This window comes from Grammomys surdaster, unplaced genomic scaffold (assembly GCF_004785775.1).
Source record: "Grammomys surdaster isolate TR1022 unplaced genomic scaffold, NIH_TR_1.0 126391, whole genome shotgun sequence".
NCBI lineage: Eukaryota > Metazoa > Chordata > Mammalia > Rodentia > Muridae > Grammomys > Grammomys surdaster.
Genome location: NW_021621185.1, coordinates 871,813 through 891,576, shown reverse-complemented (window position 1 = coordinate 891,576; position 19,764 = coordinate 871,813). Strand labels below are relative to the sequence as shown.

General features: G+C 33.5%; 1 protein-coding gene across 2 annotated transcripts in view; it reads right to left on the bottom strand.

Moving 5' to 3' along the window:
• The window catches only part of Mctp1 (multiple C2 and transmembrane domain containing 1), a 333,870-nt gene that overhangs the window by 231,465 nt on the left and 82,641 nt on the right, over positions 1-19,764 (bottom strand). For both annotated transcript variants that reach the window (XM_028760130.1, XM_028760129.1), the window contains exon 5: positions 13,896-13,934. In XM_028760130.1, coding sequence (XP_028615963.1) covers positions 13,896-13,934 — 39 coding nt within the window. The remainder of the gene's footprint in view (positions 1-13,895; positions 13,935-19,764) is intronic.

Here is a 19,764-nt window from a genome sequence, read left to right as displayed (position 1 = left end):
CAATGAATTTTAAAACTGTGCTTTTGGGTAATTATAATTCCTCTGTGTCACTTTTGCCTTGTATTTTCTTTCAAGAAAGGTGAGACATAGTAGGACTGATAATGCAATTAAGCTCCCCTGGGATTTAGATCTACTCACTGTAACCAACTTGTCACCTTCCGAACATACAAACTGATCCTTACATAACACAAATGACAAAGTTTCTCTCTTCACAAAACACATATACATTCTTTTTTCTTTCTTTTACTAATCTCTTGTGAAATTAGTGTGTGCGTGTGTGTGTGTGTGTGTGTGTGTGTGTGTGTGTGTGCATGCGTGGAATTAGTTTCCCTAATTCTCTCCTCTGAAAGAGAGAATTAGGGTTGGGGCTCCTCAAACTGATGTTACTAGTGGCTTCGAACCATGTTATTTGGGTGCTGGGACCCAAACATGAATTCTGTGCAAAAGAGCCTTCACTTCAGCCTCTATTTGATTAATTTATTAATAATTATTTTTTGAAATTATAACTAGACCATTTCCCCCTTCCTTTCCTCCTCCATAACCTGCCATGTATTTCTTATGCTCTCCTAAACTCATGGCCTCTTTTTCTTAGTTGTTGTTGTTGTGTGTCTGCATGCATATGCATGCATATAAATATTCCTAAATACATAAATATAACCTTCTCAGTCTCTATAGTGTTACTTGTATGCGTGTTTTCAAGGCTGACCACTTGGTATTGGATAACTCTCGGTGACTCTTCCCTGAAGAAGTCTATTTTTCCAGCTCTCGGCATTTCTTCATTTCTTTGTCTGGAGTTGGCCTCATGAGCCTCCCCTGTCCACATTAGTTTGCCTACTGAGTTCATCCTTGCTTGGACAGCCATGTTAGTTAGACTTGTGACATTTCTAGGAGATACAGTCTCACAGAAAACTCTCCAGCCCTCTAGCTCTTGTGATCTTTTGCCCCTTCTGCAGAGAACCCTGAACCTTATGTATTGGAATTGTGCTACACAGGAATCATTTTGACTAAGTTTTACAACTCTGCATTTTGATTGGTTGTGGTTTTCTGTAATGGTCTTCATCTGTTGCAAAGAGAAGTGATTTGTGTGTGGGGGGGGATTCTTTTGTTAAGAATAACTATACTTATCTGGCTAGATCCTGAAAATGACTGATTTTTACTAACTTTAAAGTTACAAGTGAATGAGTTTTATAAAAGCATTTCACACTTAACACTCCATGTAAAGGTTTTACATGAATATTGAGAATCTTTTTGTATAAACATTTCTAGGGAAAACATTCCTTCATATGTATCACAAAATGTTCTTGAAAATACCAATACTTCATGGATAGGGAGGGAGATATGGGGCCGATTATCACAACAACTTCTGATGTGAATATGTGAGATACTTCTCATCCTAACAAGACTTGATTTCTGATTATCAGGTTTTATAGATGGGATACCAAACAAACAACTCTTCAGTAAATGAGTGACTAGATTGCAGGGGCATTTTCTTGGTCAGCAACTCAAATGGAAGCCCTGCTGATACTTGTTCTTCAAAACATTTATATCTATGCATTCAGAAAGAGAAAAATATTGGTCCTGGTCACAGCTTCTGTGTTCTTCAGGGAAATGACATCACTGCTCTGGACCCCATTTCCTCATTGGTAGAATAAATGTCCCTTAAAAGAGTTTGCCTTTTGTTCAATTAATCTGTCACCCACTTCATGTCATGTGCCCAGAAGAGACATCATCCTGGGTGTCAAAAAGCTATTATTTAAACCTACATGTTAGTTGTTCTAAAATCAGATACTCCAAGAAATTAAGAGATATTATTGAGGAACATTAAGAGAAGAAAGAACAGAAGCAAATAGAAAGCACCAGTAAGTGGAAAACTAATTGGGGAAGAACAACACAGAAGGATGTTGAAAGATCCCCTTGGAGAGAACGTGGAAGAGGCAGTAATTACAGAGTTGGTCCTAGCAGTGCATATTGACTTTAAATTACTTTTCTGTGTTTGCATCACAGAAAAAAACTCAACACAGGGTGAGTGTTCCAAAGTTTGCTCTCACATAAGCAAAGTCTTATTACATTTAAGGATTCAAAAGAGGCCAGCTTCTACATTCCCAGAACATACATGAGCACAGAAGAGGAACAATGATTAATTTTGGCAAATGCAGAGAGTAACTTTAGTCAAGGCAGCTTCAGTAAAAAGAACAGGAAGGAAACAGCATAGTATAGCCACTCATACTCGCTCACAACAAAGACAGGCTGCAAAACGATGTGTTTGCTGGAGCAGGCGGGGATGAGGACGTGTGCAACCCAACATCTGCTGAACAGACACTGCCACAAGTACTAACATTTTGAAGGGAAAATGTACTTTTTTAATACCAATGCTTTGAAGTCAAGAAAGGAAAACAGCAAAAATTTAAGAATGTAACAAATTCACTGCAATGTCTACTGCTACAAAAATCATGGGCTAAATGGTTTTTTTTATGAAAGAAATTTAGACACAGAGATAAACACACAGAGAGAACGTTATGTGACGCCTAGAATGATAATATCACTATCAAAAAGCTACAGAAATCTAGGAGAAAACAGTCCCCAAAGAAGTACAGCCCTACTACTCACATACTGATTTGGATCCTTGCCCCAAATCAGTGAGGTGATGAAGTCTGCAGTGTAACTTAAACAGTGTCTTGGGCTTAGTTACAAGCATCATGGACAGTTAATATAAAGGATGAAAATAGAATATTGTTTTGTGATTTTTTTAAAAAAAAATTGATCCACTTAAATAGCAGCAGGAAAGGCATAGCTAATAAGTTCAGAGTTAAAGATGGAGAACAAGAGATAGAAATGAAACCCAAAGGTTTGGGAAATAACAGTATAAGGAGATAGAAAAAAAAACTCACTGACATGAGACATAGCCCTGGTTGAGTGACTCAAAGATGTTCTTGGGCATAGGAGAAGAGCTTCTGGAAGTTTCACGTTGATGCTTTGGACACAGGCTTAAAGGGATAGTATTAGAGGGTACTAACAATAAATTAGTAAGTAAATGTTGTACATAATGCAGTTAAAGAAAAGACACAAGTGGATGACAGAGTTCATGATGAAGTCACAAAAGATTAAATTTTGATGACATTTCAAGCAAATCATGTGGAAATTTTATATTATTTTCATTTAAATCAAAAGCAGAGTTAATGTTGAAAAAACTCATATTTTTCAAAACTTTTATATTTTTACTAATGGGTATTTGCTGTAGATACGCTAGTCATGTTGTTTGTGAACTCTGTAATAAAAGAAATAGTGATGACTATTTCCTGCATATCTCCTAGATATGTTGCTTATGGTCACTTTAATAAGAGTAAACTTTTTATGAACAGAAATGGAGCAGAAAAGAAGCCCATCTTCCAGAGTGGAAGAAAAAACCTCTGTACACTTCTAAAATAGTGAACCATATATTCCTGGAAGGGGATCTGTAACTGTAGTGCTTAAAACCAGAAGAAACTTGTTCCTGCAAAAAACAGCATGCTTTCAAAAGTATAAGATTCTCAGTATTTTTAAAGTGAAGAAATAAACGACTTGATAAGATGGCTTCGAATTAAGTCAGTAAAGAAGGAAAATGAAAACATCTATCTAGAATGCAGATTTAAGAGCCAGCATTCTGAGTTTACATTCAATTTTGCAAATAACTATCCAGAACAAAAACCCATGAATATTAATATTGAAGTATTTTAACATTACCCTCCAAAAGAAAGACTGCACAGAGAAGTGAGATCCAAACACTTCATTTTCTGAGAGTTCCTAAAAAAACAAATATTTAGCTAAATTTTGAGATGTTTTCAAGAATACTTAATTATTATCAAAATCAAAACAAAGCAAATTAAATGTAAACTGAAAGGCAAAAATCATACATCCAGACATGTTACATATTTGGAAACTATATGTTATTCTCTGACTATAGCACTCTGTCTTCTTCATTCTCTATAGCAGTGAGGACAAAGTGGGAGAATGCTTCTGTATGTTAGAACACACTTACCTCTTTGTTCTTAATACTCTCAGTGTGATGTTTCATGACAGAAAATATAAGTAGTTAAACACATTGAAAGATTTAAAATGAAGTAGACAACACTGTTTCTTTTGGCAAAACAAATGTGCTTATCAAAGTCCATGAGAATGTTTTAAAATACAGAAGCAGACATCTTACTAATAAAACATGTATCTAGTTAAATTTTGTTCAAAATTTCTTAGTTTCCTAGTATGATAAATGCAATGCAAATTATTTCATTAATTTGAGCTCTAAGCTACATCCTCAGCTCTAATTATATTTTAAACAGGTTTACATTACTTTTACTTTGGACTATACAGTTTTATATTCTGACTCCGAGTATCAGTTATAATGAAGTCATGGTGTACTGATAAGAGTTTTAGAACAGTTCAGTTCTGATATTATCATGAAGAGGAAGCAATCTCACAATGCTATTTTTCCCATTATTTTGTGATAACAACTAAAATTATAGTGATCCAACATCTTATATTTATGACCAAGGCACAATAAATACTCATTAAATTTTGTTAAATAGCCAAGTAGTATTTAGTTTTACCAAAGTAGCAAAAAGTACCAAAGTAGCAAAGTACCAAAACTAAGTAGCCTTAGTTTTACCAAACATGAAAAGATAAAGTAGAAAATAATGTTTAACAAACATGTTTTTGAGTATTTATCAAACTGAATAATGAAAATAGGACAGAAATGCTTCACAAATATATTTCCTAATACAAGAAGTTATGATTTGCCAAACTGTACTGCTCATGGCAGAAATCAACAGAAAAAGATTTTCCATCTAAACTAGCATGAAATTAGTTATAAAGGATTATTTGTTTGTATTTACATTTTATAGTTTTCATGTGACACACTATCACAGTAGAATCTAAGCAACCAAGAAATCCTTTAAAAAGTACACTTACATGTCAACTATCACCTTTCTTGATACTATATTTTTAAAAAGATTACGGAAAATCTTATGTTGCATATCAATTCTTATTTATTTATTTATTTATTTATTCATTGTGTGTTGTGTCAGGAGTCAGTATTTTCCTGTCATCTTGCAAGAACTAGGAATTGATATCTGGTCATAAGGTCTACAGGAAAGTGCCTTTATCCTTGAACTATCTTTTTTGCTCATTTTCTTATTATTTAACTTAAAGAATCTTCTGAATTTTAGAGAAGTTGAATGCTTTCTTTTTAATTGTTATTTCTCTTCACTTTGATTTATAAATATTTAAGGCAATGATCGACTTAGGAGCATGTGAAACACATGTTATATTTCACGTTGAAATATCATATTTGAAAAATTAAGTCTGGGGCCTTAATGGTATAAGAAGTTTCACACTATATTTAAGTTGAGGTAATATCAAAAATTATATATCCAAGTAAGTTTCTGTCTTAAGGCATAATGTGTTAACTAAATGGAGAGGAAAGATCTATCCCTAAATCCAGCACAAAGCAAATATTTCAAAGTAGAATTCACTCATATAAAGTTTTAGGTAATGTCATGTGACAGACTGAAGCTGTACTAAGATTGAACTTTCTAGTCTTCCTTAGCTAAAAGCAGAAGTGTTTACTTAATTGTTGTTGGCTTAGTATACAAAGAAAAAAAGATATTCATAAATTTGATGGTTGGGGTGTTTTAATGCTGAAGACTTAGGATTGAAAAACAAACCTACTTGACATACTTAGACCTAGCCTAGTCCCCAGGCTGTAATTTTCATGCCATGCCTAATTATTTCTATCGCTCATTAGCTACAATTTATAGTTCATTTTACAACTCACTTTCTTATGTAAATTTTGGCCTTTATTTCAAGTGAAACAGTTTAATTTCCATGTAGCTTCTAGTGCCACTTACTGCTCTGAATTAATATGAAATTTACAATAGACCAACCCAGGAGTAGTTAATAATAATGGTAACAACAATACCAACAAAAAATAATAACAACAGCAGCAACATTAATAGCGACAAAAATAATTGTTAACACTAATAACAGTAAAAGTAAAAACAATAAAAACAGTAAATGCAACAAGAAAAAATAACAACAATCAGAATAATAAGCATGACCACATTAATAATTGCAGCAGCAGTAACAACGAAATGCTGTGGTGATGACGAGTTCTAAATAAAAATACTGAGTTTAATTTGGAGAGAACAAACCCATTGTGAATTCCGGAGAGATAGCACTTCAGTGTCCACCAAGACAAGAGACCGCAAAGCAAGGGAAAGCGGCAGTGGGAAAGTGGTAAATTATAAATCTACATGTAAAGAAAATTGAACAAACACTAAAAGACAATCATCAGAATTATCCTGAGTAATGAATGGCTGAACTGCTTCTATTGAGATTTCTAATTTATCATCTTACCAAGAACCATTGTAAATATTACAAGTAGTTATGTCTATTTTTGCCTTCAAAGTATTTTTGCACTATAAGTAAATTTCTCCTCAAAGATTAAAAATAAAACTGCAAATCTAAAACTTAATCATATTTTTAAAATGAAAAAATACAGAAACTTTTTTATAAAATGAAAATAAGTGCATATTTTCCTTAAAAAATAACTGTGATGCTAATTTTCAAACTGTACATGATTAACAATCAATCCTTTATCTAAAGTGATATTTTAAAATTAAAACAGTATATAGTTTTTAACCTTAAGAGTTTGAGAAATGGCTCAGAGGTTAAAAGCACTAGCTGCTTTTTTAGAGGTCCTGAGTTCAATTCCCAGCAACCTCCCAGGTGTGGCCTACAACCATCTATAAGGAGATCTGATGCCATCTACTGTTGTGTCTGAAGAATTGCAGCAATAGTGTACTCTACATAAAATAAATAAATAAATCTTTTAAAAGGGCATAGTTTATTTTATTATATATTATATTATATATTTTTATATATTTATATTTATATATTATATAATATATTGTATATTATATTTTATATAATATATGTTATATATTATATATTATATTTTATTATATATTATATATATAAATTATTATTATTATAGATTATTTTGAACATCAAAATAATCACAAAAGAAAAATTTGAATCTGTAACTCAAGGGTTAGAATAAAGTCAGCCATCTAGATTTACATGAACCTGTTTCAATATCTACAAGCACAATTTGTTCTCATAGGTGCTATTTTGGGCATTTAAGTGATTGAAAAAAATTATTTCATATGCAAATCAGTTGCACAAAGTTTCCTGGTCAGAAAATCACTGTTCATGAAAATCAGGAACATGGGATGCTTCCATCTTAGCCAAATATATATATATATATATATATTGACTAAGCCTTTGAGTAACCATGCCAACTAGGCTTTTGTAAATAAAGTCCTTATAAAATATGAATTATTTGAGTATTTAAAGTACTTAAAATTAATAAATCTATTTTCTATCTATCATCTATCTATTTTTCTATCTACCATCTGTCCATCTATCCATCCATCTATCCACCTACCTATGAACCTATCATCTTCCATTATGATGTAATACATATCTATGTGGCAACTTTCTACTCCATTAATCTGCTTTATTAGTTTCCCCTCTCTAATCAGCTCAGGAAGGATCATGGGGAAATGGGTTGGCATTCTGTTGGTGCATCCACGAAGCAAAGGTCAATTGGCAATCATACAATAAACATCTTAGACTTGGGATGCAAGCTTGGTTGGCTCCATCTTGTGCTCAGGATTACATTTTATTCCTTGACTTTATACAAGATCATCCACATTTACTCCAGAAAGAGCCACAAAAGCACTCAAATAAATATGTCATGGTTATAGCAAATCTTTACCATTATGAATTAATGTACATAAATCTAATTTTATGTCTATGATAAAATACTGTAAAGACATCAAAGAAATCATTTCAATATAAGATCTAACTATGTACTTTGAGGAATAATCAAATATCATGCTAATATATATTTATAAAATAAACAGTAAATCTAACAACCAAGTTCCAAATACATGTTGTATAATAGCTTATACTCCTTATTGCTGTTCACCATTTATTTACTGTTGCATTTTAGAATCTCAGAACAATCAATTCTGAATATTATTTCATAATATTTCTAAGAAGAGTTGGGAATAAAAATTTTGCCTAAGTAAGGAAATTTAAATAAATGTTTGCTTCCTTAAAAACATTACTCACTTACAGGTGAGTCTCCTACCAATAGTTGTCATTTTTTTTACAACTTGGTTTTCTTCTTTAAAATCACCTGGTTATCAGCATATGAGGCCTTAGTAGAGAACCTGATGATAGTTAACTAATATCTTTTTCATTATGTCTAACTACATGTGATACTTAAAAATGTGTTAATCTGTTTCTGTCCCCTACTTAAAGCATTTACAAATCACTGATGCATTTTTAATATGTCATGCAAGGGCCAGTTTAACTATGCTCTGCAGCCTTACAGTGCTCAGTGTTCCCTAGTTTCAATTAAAGATATCTTTGCCAGAAGTCTTGTTAAAATTGCTTCGTTCAACCAATGGATAAAGTGTTTCATATTTCATTAAAATCATGCTAAGTGATTATAATAAAATCTTTATAAGAAGATACATTGCTAAAAGAGATGTAGGCTGTCAAATAACAGATGTAGTAATGAGATACCACCACAACAATCTACATTATATTATCCAAAGAACAAAATTTTAAAGAAAAAAAATAAAAAATTGTTACAGTTACGATTTTGACATGTATACCTTAATATGATTACACTATAATTTTCTTTTCTTTTAAATAATGTTTTGTTTTATTCCTTGAAAATTTCACACATGAAGCAATGTATTTTGATCATTACAAACTCCCACCAACTTCCAGCTGCTCCCAGAACCCACCAAAAAATGTCCTTTTCAACGAATTGTCTTGTTTTTTGTTTGTTGTTTTTTTTTTTTACTTAATATCTCACAAACTCGAATTACTGTTGGCCATATATGCAAGGGTGTGGCCATTCACTGCGTTATGGGCAACCTATCAGAAGCCACATACACAAAGAAAAATGAATCTCACTCAGAAGTCATCAACTGTCATTAGCAATTCAGCTAGAGGTGAGGCCCCTGCCACAATATTTTTTAGATAATTGAAGTAATTTATTGAGAACATGTATGATTTTTACATAAGATAAGGTCTCACTGTGTAGCTGACTTGAAACCATGATTCTACCTCATACACAAACATGCTTAGCAGTACCTTGCTTATTATTACTCATCCTAACACAGATAAACTATAAAATCTCTCTTCTGGGTTAGAACATGGGTACATGCAGCACTGAATAAACTTCAACATGTATGAGAGAGACAATTATTTCACTATTTCATTTCCATTTTTTGGTTTGACCATATAATATATGTCTTTTAAGCTCATAGAATTTTCCTGATGAATAATTTAACCTTAAATGAATTATCAATGATAGGATTCTCTAAAGAATAAAGTATTGAACACCTAAAAGCATTACAATTTCTCTGCCAAAATGTATTTTGTCACGTAAATGTAGTTCTTTGACCTGGATAATTACCTACTTGTTTGAGTTTAGGAAGACATTGATTTTCTTTTCTTCTTAAAATAACACTTGTATTTCGGGTAAGTGTGATAGAGAATTTATACTGGGCATGATCAAATGTGGAACTGGTAGACATGAGTGTATTGGTAGTTGTTACTACACCCAGAAAAGAAGATAATGCAGGATTTACTATTTACTGATTTGTACTCAATTAAAATCTAGCCCATATTTCTACATCTTGCTCTGCACAGGTCCATGTAAGTGCATTTTCCCTACTTGTTATAATGTGATAACAGCTGTACTCACAATGATAAAGAAACTTTTCTTAAATAATATTTGTTATGCCTATGTCCTCAGGAACATGGCTCTAATCTTCAATACTAAAAACTGTCTCACAACATGTAAGTAGCACAGAAATTTCCATGAGAGAATTTACTACAGGCAGTTCTGTGTTAGCTAAACATGAATTAAAAACTCATCACAAAAATGTTACTAATGTGATGAGTGTACAAGAGGATTTAGATAGGTGTTTGGAACAATGGATTGATGCTCTTTATCCTATTCAAATTATTGGAAGGAGGTTCAGAGTTTAATAGTAAGGAGCTATCTTGAGTGTCATGTCAAATACTGATGGATTTGTGTTACTTCTAAAATTTACAATGATAGTCATTATAATTAGGAAAAAGTTTAAAGACACTTGCAGGTTATTTGGCATAATTCTAACACCTCTCTGGATATTTAACATTGCATAGTGAGCTTATGAATTTAAAGAATACTGCTCTGCTGAGCTTCAATGCTACAAATACTACTGATAAAATTATCCATAGCTTGAGGTCAGTTTTTACGTTTTGGTCAAGCTTCAAGAATGGCATATATAGCTTGATCATGCCAGCCCTTTTTGTCCTGGGAATACTTTTATTCCTGCTTATCGTGTTAAAGCTTGTCTTAAACAACATCAGTATATTGGCAGCCAAAGTACATGGCTTGAAATTGAAAACAGACAGAATTATTAATTTAACAGACTGGTAAGCCAAAGACGGATAAGATTCTGCACAAAGCCTTACCAACCTAACACAGAAGTGTATTGCTTTTGATAATGTATATCCCACAATGGGTAAGAAAGGTATTCTTGTCAGAACAACCTAAGACAGACTCAGTCTTGTTTAAGAAATATAAAGGGGGAGATGTGGAGAGCTTTGGGGGCTGCCTGGCAGGAATCTGACATGGCCAAGGACAAGGAAATGAGCTTCAGGCAGGAATCTGGCCTTAGGCTAGAACGAAGAAGTAATTTCAGGCAGAAATCTAAATATTAGTCTAGAACAAAGAAGTAGGCTTCAGGCATGAAAATGACTTTGGGCTAGGATAGGGAAGTAGGATCAGATATTTTGGTCATCCTGATAAGCCGTTAGAAACAGTGATCATGGGACTTTATTTATTGACTTGCTTGTTCTTTGACTATTTGTGTTTATTGTCTTGCATGTTCCTTGACTATTTGCAGCTATTGTATTGCTGGTTCCTCAACCAAAAAAAAAAAAAGAAAAAAGAAAAAAAAAACATAAAATGAAGATACTGAAATGACCAGCAGATATTTAGATGATGGGAAACTCTATGAGGTATTTCACCTTTTATACAAGGGAGATGTTTATGTGACAAAAGGATGATGAATTTAGTACTCTCCTGTCTACATCTGTATTTAGATTATTTCTGAAAGAAACCAAAACCAGACAGAAAAACTCTGAGCCATAGATAACTGTAAATAGCAATGTCTGGCTATATGCAAATCTTTACTGGGAACGTTTGACTCTCAGATTTTTTTTCATTTTTCTTTTTTCTTTTTCTTTTCTTTTTTTTTCTTTTTCTTTCTTTTTTTTGGCACCCCTTGGTGGTCAAAGACAAATGTCATTCTAAAAACATGCCAGGTGAAAAGAGGAGATTTTCATTTGTGTAAACTGAGACTGCAAAGAAGAGAATGATCTTTATCTATAGGAAAATACAATGGTGAGTATAGTTACATAACATGAAAATAACTAACTACTAAAAATATCAATTCTTGTATTTAAGTATAGCTCAAGCATATTCTTTCTAAAAACAAAAGGCGAATTCTCCTTACAAAGACACAGATTTTAAGGGGATGAGTTAGAAGGAGAGTGTATTTCAGTAAGGCAGCAACATATCCTAAACCCACCTCCCCTGCACACTTACCCCTTAGTTCTCAGAAGCAGCTCCCTGGAGGAAAGGATTCAGTGACAGTATCAATTTGGGGGTGTGTAAAGACCAGTGAAGTAAGTAATAATTAGAAATGTAAAGTTCTCCATGGACTTTTCAAATATAACACTATCTGATGAATATGAAGTGTTTTAGGGCATAGTAAAAATTGAATGAATTACCAAGTACTTGTTATATTCTCATAGGAAAAAAAACAAATGAAATGAGTGAATTTATTCTAACTCAGTTGGCATTTTGAATTTCTATGAAAATATACAAAATTTAAAAAAATCCCTTAGTCAAGGAGGAGGGATGGGATAGGGAGTTAAGGTGGGGGAGGATGGGGAAAGGGGATGACATCTGAAATGTAAATAAATAAAATATCAAATAAAAAATAAAAAACTCTCTTAGTCTAATATTATCACTTATACAAAATATAACCTGTTAAATACTTAAGAGAGTGCTAAATTAGACAAAGGCATTTTGCATCTCTAGTGGCAAACTTCCAAAGTTTAAATTAATAATTAATTATAAAGCACTAAGAATTTTAAGTATAAAATAATAGAAATAATATATTTATTATTCATTTAAAATTTTATAGATTCAAGGAAATTATGTGGATTTATTTGTACTTTATCATTAAGATTATTTTAAAGAAATTAAATATCTTAGACTCTATCATCCCATCCATCTATTTATCTATCTACCTACCTACCTACCTACCTACCTACCTATCTACCTACCTACCTACCTATTTACCTGAATATATGTTAGAATGGGTCTTCCTCTCGGGCCCATGCTGGCCTTTTACTTTCTTCCTTCAGCCTCTTAAATGCTGAGATGTCAGGTGCCTATCAATATACACAGTCAAAAACAACACTTCTATTCTCTCTTTCGTATTCCAAGAAAATAGATTATTCATATTAATTGATGCCAAATACTATATAATATCCAGTCCTAGTTAAACTTATTTGAAAGAGGTAATACTGCTAACTGTTCATGGGTTAGCAGGTTTTTACACAAATATATCATCATAGAAACACAGGATGAAGAAAATCTTATGTATATTTTAAAGTCAACATTCTTTTAATATACTATTAATTCTAAAACACAGTTACAAAGACAAACAATACAACAGTTCTTTAAAAGTATTTGAAGCTTTATTTTGCTTAATGAGATCACAGTGAATTCTCAAAAATATTCAGCAACTTTCTCCAGTATGTGCCTTTTGAGTCCTGGTCTTTTGGTGAATTATCTCTTGGTTATCAGCAGTGTAAGAACTTAAAAGTAGCTAACTTTACATAAGAAATACCAGATTAAGACACCATAGAAAACATAAAACAATACTTATTATACATATTTTCTTAATCCCAAAGAGAAGGAAAATGATGAAATTGAATAACAACTTAAATAACAGCATGATTTGATCAGAATGGAAGAAGAAAGATTGCCAATGTTCCAGGGTCTAAAAAAATCAGAACTATTAAAAGCAATATTGACCTTTTAAGTAAAAATTTGAATAAATGTCATTTTTACCAAGGAAATATGATTTGCTTGAAAGTATAGTCATATAGAAGTTCAGTTTCATCTTGATATTTATGTTCAAGAGTGGTGCCATCACCAAAGGTACTAAAAGCTTAGTATGTGCCTTACTTATCTTAAGAGGTATATAGAAAGCTCAGGACATTCCTGGAGCCTCCATGCCTCTTGTTCTGGAAATGATATGAGGTACTGAGGGAGAACTGTCCTCGAGGTGCCATGACACAAGGACTTGTGAGTTTAGAAAGCCCATACTCAATTTTCTATGACAAAACAAAAGAATGTTTCATGGCCCGCTGGAATTGTCCCTGCCCCAATTAATTACTTCCATGCTGGAGCAGAGTGATTTTGTAGACCCTGTTGTGCACATAGTAGAGACTGGATACTGCAAATGAGGCTGGAGAGTGATTGGAGAGCAGTAGGAGAATGGTCTGAGTGCTCTGGACCAGTGAGGTTCCTATTGACTTAGAAAGCATCGCATGATTTGATTAAAGATTATGGGGAGGAAAAAAAGAGCAACTAGCAATGATGAAACTTTGTGATACAGCTTGGAAAGGGATGAGATAGATTTGGAAAAGCAGCTAACAGTCTTCTCAACAAGGAAAGCTGAAGATCACATGCTAAGAGTTACCTTACTGGATCTTTTCCAACTCTTCCTCATTAGCATTGTCTGTAAATGAAATAAAGCATTTCATTATCTTTCATCCAGTACTGAACAGGACAGCCATTGTTTTTAAGGGGAAGTGTAATATTAATTGATCCTTTTAATAACAAAACATTTCCAGCAACAACTATACAAGAGAAGACTGCTTCACACACATATATGCATGAGAGAGAGAAAGAGAGAACTTTAACATTCAAGCAGTCTTTCTGGTGAGAGTTCACAAGCATTATTCTTTGTATGAAGAAATGACACTGTATTTTAAATGTAATGGATGACTTGGAGTTAGTTAATTCTGAATTAGAAATACAAATTGAGTTTCATGAAATTGTCCTATTTGAAGGCGAGGATTTAGAATACATTTTACATAATTGGGTATATAACATTTTTTTTCTTCAACCTACATTCAAAGCTGTTGCTTTTGTCACATTTTAGAAACACTTAGGCATTTAGTTAATTATTAACTGTACAGTTGTCTACAATGTTTCCAACTCAGAAAAAGGCTAGTTAATTTTTTTTTTTTACTAAAACGTATTCTCTATAATATTCTGTTTAAGTCATAGTGAGAGGTCAGTTTGGCTAAATGCTTTACTTAACCTTCTGAAGAGTTGTTATAAGTGCTTAACATCATTGATCTCTTTCATTTATATAAAGAAAAGCATTAAGCCTCCCTCAAATTTAAATAATTCTTCTATTTACTATTAAGCATTTCCCTTTAAGTACCTAGATGCAAACCTTCCTCTTTGTCCTACCATGACTTATGATTGTCTTTAAGACAGATGACAAGGAATGTGGGGAATATGTAAGGAAAAGCTTGCTCTGTCTACGTGAGGGAACTGCATCAACGTCATGAGCTCCATCACTGTCACCAGAACTCCTTATGGAGAAGGTCCATCCTAGAAAGCATTCATGCCTCATAAAAAGAGAGGATAAAAAGTATTTTCACATAATTTCACACCATCTTTGACCTAATGAGGAGGGAATAGAAGGAGGAAAGGGAATTATGTAGCAACTTTAGAATAAGAAATAGAAGAACCATAACATTCCCAAAGACAGTGCTACATTTCTTTCATTTTTGTCTTCATAAAGTCCATTGACCAAAACATGAGGGAGTTACAGATTTCCAAATGTTATAAAAAATCCCACTCCCTGGTTTTCAAGCAGACTCAGGAAACAGCAAAGTACTGTTATTAAGGCTACAATAAAAAAAAGACTACAAGAAAGTTAATATTTTCTAAGTGCTAAGGTACAATTCATTTTGAAGCAACACATTCAACCACTGGATTGAAGAGATAGACATTGTAGACACCAAATAGACACTTGCTATTGATGTTACATAAGTGATTACTGTCAGAACCTGATGATCACCAATAATAATAACACGATCAACACCTTCATATCAGCAGAGGTCATCTGCAACAAAGCTCTTCAGTAGTTAGGCATATCCACAAGAGCTTCCCAATCAAGGGTGCAATAACAAAAGTTCAACTTTGTCAGAAAATGGAGTGTCAATGTATTTGAACATGGCAATTTTTGAAGACAATATTTTGAGTCAAAAACAAGTGAAATCAATTAGAATAAAGAGAAAAATTGAAAATGTCTTAACTAGTAATCATTTGTCAGTATCATTAAACATCTAAGGATCCTATAAAATCCATTCTAAAAGAAGTGTTAGGCTATCAAGGGGGTGGGTACATTAAGAAGGGTAGACTTAGGTTAAAAAAACCTCAATTACAGTAGTTCAGTAAAAAAGTTAAAAAATAAATGAACTTAATAAATTAGCTACTGGCATTCCCATCTTTAGAAGCTATTAAAGAAGATGGGCTGTTTGGGTAATGTTAAGGATAAAAGACCAAGTACATTCTAGAAATGCAAGGTTTATATTTTGCTCCATGATTGTAACTTCAGCTGAGAAACATATGAGTTAGGGTTTTAGGGTACCAGTCTATGACTATAGCATCATTCCAGTTCTTTATTAGCAACTCAACCTTTCTTGAAGCCACATAAGGATAAGTGGCATAAGAATATGGCCAATGATAAGATTGCAGAAGCAATTGTTTCTAAAAGACTTAAAATATCATTTTTAACTTCCTTTTATTGTTACAATTTTAGTAGATTATCCTGCTGATATACATACAAAAAAGCACAGAACAGATAGTATACACATCTTATAAAACGTACATATTTAACACTTTATAACTAGATATGTCTTCAAACATTGTATAAAAGTAATAAGACATATCAAAATTAAACCAAAGTATAATTTTTTTTTATCTCATACAAGGCCACATAGTATCAATTCACATGTTTCTGAGGACTTTCCAATTTTCAACCTTATCCAAGCAATCTGTAGATCTATGTTATCTAAGAGAGTGTGTAACACAAATTAACTCACTTTTATGTCACAAATTCTCCAATGAAGAAAGCTGTGTATTGAACTCTGCTAAGAAAAGAGCCAGAAAGAACTCAAACACACTGTCAAACAAAAATACCACAGGACACACATGTATGAATTACACACTTTTTCAGATTCAAGACAGGCCATGCAGTCAAAACAGAAACAACAGTTGTGCCATGCAGTATAGCCACATGGTTCCATGGAGGCTTTGTTTTCTTGTACACACAATGCTGAAGACTCACAAGTAGAAGTATACATGTATGTTCATATCTGGAAATTTTAAAAAATACACTCAATCATGTACTTAATGCAGAAGATTTTAATATTGACAATGATGAAATACATTTGCTCGTTGTTTTTCCACACATCTTCAATTGTTGTAATTAGATGTTATGTGTTATCAGAGTTCTAGTAAGTAGGACAATAGGTTATTCAACTTATTCTTTAGTTTGGCTGATTTCTAGAAGTGACAATCCATATAAGAAGTTATTATCTCAACTGCATTATTCATGGAGTGCACTGTCACTATCTAGTGATGCAAATGGAACTCACAAAATAAATGAAATCTTAGTGCTTTTTAACACTAAGTTACATGTACTTCCAGTTCTTCTGTGCCTAGTTTTATCATACTTTACTATTGTTAATATTCTATTTCCTACTTGGTTGTTGGGACATATTTGTTAAGGCTTTGGAAACTCATCTCATCAATTTTCCCTTTTAATTCATGTAAAATATTTAGCAAAGTTTTATACACATAGAGATAAGAAATGTGTGGTTGTTGACCTAAAGTGTCTACCCCAAAAGCCTAAAATAAATTATTTCTGAGATAATAAGCAAAGAGAACAGAAATTTTCCTCTCATGTTGTTGTGTGTGGAGGAGCAACTGCACCCTAATCCTCTCACTAGGGATGTGACAAAGGCTATGATGAATTCCAGCACTAATATTTTAGTTGGAACTCTTTTTGAATAAGAGTTGTTCCTGGGCAATTTGTGAAAGTTCAGCATTCCATTTCCACATCAGTGGCATGATCTATATTCACAATAGGAAAATTAAAGTTGAAGATATATTGGATCTCTGATTATTCTTAAACAAGAAATGTCAAATGTGTCCCACACCATACTTTGCTAATACTAGATATATTGCTTAAGGAAGGAAAGAATATGCCATGTAGTCAGAAGTCTCTGAGAAGAACAATATAGCTAATCATTAAAACACTAATTTTAAGATTCTATCAAAGGAAATTAGATCATTATTTAATCATGATATAAAGGTATTTGTAACAACTTCAAAGATTTCAATATTAAACTTAGAATAAAATCAACATGAGAATACTTACTCCTTATAAGACATTAAACATTAGGTATAGGATGCTAACTAGGTTTTGAGAGGTGTCTTCACAAGAACGTTTTGCAGACTTACACATATTCTATTATATATAACATATAGTAATAAATGTACTATATACACATACCCTTCTTTCTGAGAAAAGCATATAGGTTGGAGGTTAGCTGAAATAAAGGCACACTTTCAGCAACATAGATGACAGTGGTGGTGGTTGGAGGAGTTTGTGTGACTGGAAGTTACAAACGAGAGAGCATCCGCTGTCTGCTGGACAGCTGCTCACTGGTTTGTAAATATTGTAGGAATAGATGTAGATTGTTGCACTGTTAAAGGGAGAAAGGACTTAAAGAACTTTGGGAGAAATGAAAAGCATTTTTTTCTTTTAAATTCTTATATAAATGACATGTATTTATAAACCCTGGATGTTTATATAACATGTATGCATTGTTGCTCAAATCAGCATATCTATCTCTGCAAACATTTATCATTTGGTGGAAATACATAAAATCCTTTCTCTTAGCCCTCTAAAATATCTAGTATGTTATTGGTCTCTATAGTCACCCTACTGTGTGCCAGCACATCAGAAGTACTTGCCTCACTCTGTAACCTCCTCATTCTATATTTATAGATATAGTTAGAAACTCATATTTCTACATATAGGATACTAGAATAGCTGGAATACCAGATCCCAGTAGAATTTTCCATTTTCCATATTTTAGCTTTCTGCCCATCCTACCTTGCTCCTCTACTGCTAAGCACATACCTTGCTGTTGATTACAACCGTGAGGATAGCTAGGATAGCCACTGGGCTCACTCTTCTCTCTCCCTCCTTGAGTGTGACCAAGTGCAGGATGAGAAGTACAGAAGTGCTCCCAGCCATGACTGACCTGGTCATCTCTAGAGGTCTTCCTTAGCTCTGCCTGAGTCATTTGTTTCTCTAAGGAGAAGAAGGACTAGTGGGAATTGATAACAGCATTGAAGGATGCGCCATCTCCTACATGGGCAACAGAACAATCCAGCACAGGTGCAGACTCTGAACATAAAAGTCATGAGGTAAGACTGTGAATGAGGAACACCTGGCAGCAAGGACATCCCTGAGACACAGTCAGAGTAATTTGAGTTATAGCAATAGCATGACAGTTTAGGGGAGAAAACATTTGTGTCAAAGGTGAATGTGATTGGAGATAAGCAAAGAAAAGGAGACAAATGGTATTTTGACAAATAACGTTTCCATACTCATTTGATTTCCTTCTCATTCATATGTAAGAAGTCACTGATGGTCACCTCTTGGTTGCTATTTTTTTTCTAATTAGAAATATATTGTGCCTGTGATGTCAATTTGAGCCTGTTGGGAGGTCTTCTCAAGGACTGTTGAAAATAAGTAATGTGAGAAGTATCCTTGTCAATGCTCATACTTCCCTCTCAGTCAGAGGAACTCAATAGTTACTTTGTTATCTTGATAACTAATTCTATCCCTTAAGCTCTCAGGTTGATCCTTAAAAACTATCCTTTTCTATCCATTATCAAATCTCCCAAAATAACCAGAATAGCAGCCACACCAACTAAGTCTTTGGTAATTCTGCAGGTGGGTGGCCTGGCGATACACAGGACTTCCGGGTAGTTATTTTCATTTATGAAGTGCTGCCCTGAATTAAATTAGCAAAGAAAACCAACACAGGATTAGTGTATCACCAAACTTTCTTGACCTGTTTTAACATCTTACAGGCAAGCCTGCCAAGCCCCTTCCACATCACCTTTGAGGTCTCCTAGCTTCATCACCTTTCAATAGTTTTCAAGTCTCCTAATCTGTCTCCATGCAGCCATCTGAATCCCTTTAATGCATTTTCTACAATCTATGAGAGCAGAGATACAGGTTTGTTTTTCCAGGCAAATACAATCATGTCACTTTCCCTTTGCAGACCTTGCCATAATTGCTCATTGCTATTTGGATAAAGTTCACAAATCTTACCATGGACAACAGGCCCTCCACTCTGTAGCATGCAGCATGGTGTTCTCTCTCTCTCTCTCTCTCTCTCTCTCTCTCTCTCTCTCTCTCCCTCTCTCTCTCCCTCCCTCCCTCCCTCCCTCCCTCCCTCCCT